The sequence below is a fragment of the Sesamum indicum genome, linkage group LG16, assembly GCF_000512975.1.
Source record: "Sesamum indicum cultivar Zhongzhi No. 13 linkage group LG16, S_indicum_v1.0, whole genome shotgun sequence".
NCBI classification, from domain to species: Eukaryota; Viridiplantae; Streptophyta; class Magnoliopsida; order Lamiales; family Pedaliaceae; genus Sesamum; species Sesamum indicum.
In genome coordinates this window covers 1,515,427-1,521,087 of record NC_026160.1, presented here as the reverse complement: position 1 = coordinate 1,521,087, position 5,661 = coordinate 1,515,427, and the positions used below count along the sequence as shown (strand labels likewise).

General features: G+C 34.2%; 1 protein-coding gene across 1 annotated transcript; it reads left to right on the top strand.

Annotated features, from left to right (window-relative positions):
- On the top strand, nucleotides 3,626–5,661 carry LOC105178533 (myb-related protein Myb4). Its single transcript, XM_011102024.2, has 3 exons — nucleotides 3,626–3,931; nucleotides 4,388–4,517; nucleotides 4,891–5,661. Exons 1-3 carry the CDS (start codon nucleotides 3,799–3,801, stop codon nucleotides 5,495–5,497), a joined length of 870 nt encoding a protein of 289 aa, XP_011100326.1. The 5' UTR covers nucleotides 3,626–3,798; the 3' UTR covers nucleotides 5,498–5,661.

Genomic DNA, 5,661 nt, shown 5'->3' with positions numbered 1-5,661 from the left:
ATAAAGTCCGACTATTTTTATACACTTTTTGTCAATAACTAATTATTGCTAATAACAAATCTTACAAAATAATCGTCACTATTAAACCACAAAATTTATTATTATGGCAAGATAAAATTTCCATCACTAAATATAGATATCTAATCAATTAAGTGATAACATTAAAATTCTCTTTTAATTTCTACTGTTATTAATCTTTTTTAGGATTAATTATATTTATACCCTTGATCTATGGTCTACTTCCACAAATCACCCATATCATTTAAGAAATTACACATACATCCACCAAAATCGTTTCATTTATCTAAACCACCTCTATATTTTAGAAAATTACACATACACCCCAGAATCGCCAGTGGAATTACACAAACGTAAATCCTACCTTTTAACTGTCAGAAGTAATTTATAACAATACGCAAAAAAATAAAAATAATTATATAAATAAATCAGGAAATATAAATATAATCATCCTTTTTTTCCCTCCCCAGATATACACAATAATTTGCAGATGGATATGTTAATTTGAAGACTAAATTAATCAAGGGGTTCACATCTACCAAAACCCTCAACCTATATATATATATATATATATATATATAATACGTGATTTATTAGTAGGTATTTGGTGCACTAAATTTTCTTGTGTATTTAAGTATATATGTGAATGATTTGACACTACTCTCAACCTTGTCTTGGATCATTGTATTAGTACGGGATGATACTAATTTATACACACAAATTGCTATTAATTAATTTATACGTATACGTATATATATATATATATGTGTATCATATGTCCCGTTTGGATTAAACGTTGCGTTCAAACTTGCATTCCTTGACATTGGTTCCACGTGCTTCACAATCAAAAGTCAATGAAAGAAATTCCAAGTCCAAAAGTGTGAACGCCGTCATATGTTTACACGTTTGTTGTCGTCTTCTTCATGAAATGTTCGTTTGTTTCGTCCGTAATGCTGACGTTGCTTCATTCAATGTTAATTGGCGTCAGCAACAATTATGCTATTAAAATTCAATCTTTCTTGGGATAGGTTTTCCATTCGAATTAATTTTAAAAAAAAAATCATCAAATTATGGTTGTTTTTCCTACTTTACACACGTTTCAACGAGAAATATAATATTTAATCATATTTGATCTTCATAATTAATATAAATAATTGTAGTTAATAAATAATTATTGATCAAGACTACGTAACCTAATTTGTTGGTCGAAATTTTTGTGAGTGTGGTAGAATAATTTGTCATGATTAAGAATCATTATGAATATTTTAATCATGATAAATAAATTAAGCTTTTGTGTTAATTATATTTAATTCTAATTAATAATATTGGTTTTTCGTGAATTTTAATCCAGAATCATATAATAAATTTTCGTCTGAAATTTTGTTCCACAGCTACCTCCTTAGTTTTAAAACTATGGAGAAAATATGTATATATATATATATATATATATTCTATATATCTCTCTTTCATGTTACAAGTTCTTGGGAGAATATGAGTTGGAAATACCAAAGAGTTTGATTAGATCAAATACAATAATAATTACACCATTACATTAAAATATCAGTTCATATCTGTCAAATAATAAATAAAAGTAAAAAATAATATATTATAATAAATTCATATAAAATGAAATAAAAAAAAATCTGGTGGTTCGTATTAGGTTTTCCAGTGATACATGGACTAATTAAAAGAGTTATTTTATTTTTTATAACAGTTCTCGATTGCAATTTTCAGATCGAATATGTTGAAAATGCCACTATTTTATAATAAGTGGACCAAAATTATATTTTTTTGGAAAAACAAAAAAATATTTGAAAGTATGAACTGCAAAATAATTTCAATCGAAATGTATGCATTTCACACCTTACCCGGAAGAAACCATTGGAAAGGGACTTTAAGAGTTTTATAAGATGATTTTAGACTGGATAGATTTTGTTACTTCTTTCTTTCATTTACTTTACTTGTTTCTTGCATTGACTTATCAATTGCACAGACCACGTCAATATGTTCATTGCACTTGCTAGAGTGCTTGATGTATAAAAATTAAGATAGATTAGGATGATTTTTTCGAAAAAGTTTAATTTAATTGCAAATATATTCATATTTGATAAAAAATTACAATTACTTTTATAAAAATTATATATATTACTAACTCAATGGGAAAGTGTTGAAGTACTTACATACCGTTGCTATCTTCTTACAGAAAAAAAATAGATGCTTTATGTTTTGATGTATTGTGCATCATAAATGTGTGATTCATGAAACCAAAATAAAAATAAAAAGAAAGCTTATAATGTCCTTATATTTTGAAAAGATAACGGCTATTTGACTTCAGATAGTATTTCTGAGTTTCTAAATAAAAGATGGGAGGACTTAAAATTAGAATTTAGCAAGCTATGAGATTATTTTGAGAATCAAGTAAGTAATGAGACTAAAAATTTACTAGTTCGTATGACTTTTCATGATAGGATAACCTAATTCTAATTACTATTATTATTATTTTTACTTTAGGAGGTGTTGTGTTGCAGAGACGCGTGGAGGAGCGTGTCGGCCAGTAGCCCTCTGAAGCTACAGCGTCGATCCATAGTGCTGGGTGTGGGGGGGGGGGGGGGGGGGGGGGGGGGGGGGGGGGGGGGGGGGAAGGGTTGGATCTTCAGCATGAGTTGTGTGGCATATATAGTAGGCTAACCAACATGGGACCTTATGTTCACTATCGACTTCTGTAGGACTAGCCTAGGAGACAAAAGAGATGAATACGAAGAAGATCCTCACATTCGTGCTAACCCACATGGGGAACCCTCCCTCCCCACCATCTGGCGATGAGTATGCCCCCAACATTGATCGACAAGGTCCCAATGGATGCAGCAATGCAACAACCAACCACCGAGGCTGAGCCTGATCAACCTCCTGAGGACAATGAGAAGGCCTCAAGATTAGATTAAGAAATTTTGATATTCTATACATTTCTATTTTAATTAAATAAACAAATCACATCATCCCGCCCAATCACCACATCATGCCCAACCCATCATTCCAACCAAAAGAGCCCTGCAACATCTGTACCTTTATACAATTAAAAAGCATCCTATCGGTGTCTTCAATTTATTGGTATGTTATTTTTTTATATACATTTTTTTTATCTTCTCAACCTCCCACAGTCTCTCTTTTCAACTTGCACATCCCATTTTTTCTCAAATTTTTAACATTTTTATGTATTTTATATTAAGTTAATATATTTTAAAAATAAAATAATTTCTTTAATTTTAAATTAATTATATACACATTTAAATTCGCCATAGATACTCATATATCATTAAAGTCCCTATACGTCCTTCCAAAATGTTGCACAGTGTGGAAAGTTTGTGTGAGCCGTACTTGTTGTGGGGCCGCAAAATAGTGAAAACTGACCCAAAACATTGCTACGTACCCATTTAATTAGTCCACCTTCACACGCATAAACACACTACTGAAAGTGAAAGCTACTCTCCTGGAATGAGGTCACTTGACTGAAGAAGTCTCCTTGTTCCTTCTCATTCCGCCAATTATATAGATTTGGAGCATGTTTCCTTTATACCCCATTTTTTATTGTATGCCAAAATACATATACCCCTTTTTCCTACGATGTTTCATATGTTGACAGTTGAAGAGCAACCCCTTTGCTTTTTGTGTCTGTCTTTACTTGGCGTATGTATATAAAGAGTGAGCTTTCGCTGGTTGCTGAGCAATTGCGCACAGCTCTCCGCAGAAGTCTTTCCTGGTAAAAGAAAAGATAAGGAGAAGATGGTGAGGCCGCCTTATGTTGACAGCAATGGGCTGAAGAAAGGTGCTTGGAGTGACGATGAGGACAACAAGTTGAGGGCTTATGTTCAGAGATATGGCCACTGGAACTGGCGATTGCTTCCCAAGTATGCTGGTGAGTATTAATTGGAGCTGAAGAAGTTGTTAAAATCATCACTTAATTACCTAGTATGTTCAAATGGGCATGTTTCTGTAGATAATTTCTCTCTCTTCCTCTCTCTCTCTCTCCATTTTTGATGAATCTCAACTCTCAAGACGAAGAACCCTTTTTTTCTTTTTACCCTTTGAAATAATTGGTTTTGATCAAAGCTCGATTCTTTTTTTGCCGATCCATGGGATTTCTTACTTGCAGCTTAATCTTTTTCCATTGTTTTATGGGATTTCTTGGAGTGAATTTCCTTTGATTTTCTTTCTAAAAATGCAAAACCCTAGTCAAAAGAAGGGAAAGCCTGGAGATATTGAGTGAAATCACTATACTTTAGATATCCAATCTTAGCGAATTCTCAATAATATTGATCAATGATTCCTCCTTTATATGTCATAAAAGAAAATTTTGTGTATATGGTTTTAGGTCTGGCAAGATGTGGGAAGAGTTGCAGACTGCGGTGGGTGAACTATTTGAAGCCCGGTGTCAAAAGAGGGAACTTCAGCAAAGAGGAAGAGGCTCTCGTCGTCAAACTGCATAACCAACTCGGAAATAAGTAGGAACCCAAGCTCCTTCTGATCAATCCTCATCCAATTACACCAGATATTTCAATATTTTCTCCTCATCTAATGTAACTCAAAGAAAATTCTAGCTCAGATCCAACTCGCTCAAACTTGAACCACTTATACGACAAGTGCAATATACTTGTCGTGTGATTGGTGTGCAATTCAAGAAAAGTGATCAATCACATTTAGTTCGGCGAAATCTAGTCTGAACAAGAATTTTCCTGTAACTCAAATACTCTAACAGCTTAAGCTTTAGATAAGAGTATCGCTAAACTTATATACATATATAGAATGTGTTCTTAATTAAAGGGTGAAGAGGGTTGGTCCAGAAACTAATTCTTGGATTTGTTGTGATCAACTCAGGTGGTCAGCCATAGCAGCAAATTTGCCCGGAAGAACTGACAATGAAATCAAGAATTTCTGGCACACGCGCATAGAGAGACGCCGCAACGGAAATCCAGCACACAAGAAAGCTAAAGGGCACACTGCTGCTGACAAACCATCTTCCAAAGCCCAGGTCTTGACCCAAGACAAGCCTTCTGAACTTACCCTTTCTGAAACATTAACCCTAAACGAATCGGCTTCTTCCGATTCTCTCATAAACCTTCAAAACTCAACACTATCCGTTGACACTAACAGTACCTCAGGTTCAGCATCAGAATCCCAAGTGGATTGCTGGGCTGATACATTTCTGGGAAGTACAGATTACAGCCAAGAGGGTTGTTTCCAACCACTGCCAGAGGAAGAGTTTCTTATCCATTCCGAATTATCAACCTCCGAGTCCTCTTACCCGAGTGCTCTCTGCTGGAATGCAGACGATGATCTTAGCATCATGTCGCCGGATTTCTGGGGTGGATCCTTTGTGTCGAACACTTCAAACTCTGAGAGTGAAACTAGTTACATTTCGACACAGGAAATGGGAGGGTTTTATGATCCGTTCCTTGAGTACATTCATCATCAGCTGCCATGAATTGAACTTGTTAGGATATGACATATATAGAGATGTTGGACGGTGTCTTTGTGTTCTATATACTGTCTGCACCATAATTATCATATGAGATGCGATGCTCAAACTTTTTGTGTATATATGTGAGTGTGGTTTAGTCGCGAAATAATGAACCTGTTTTGTTGTCT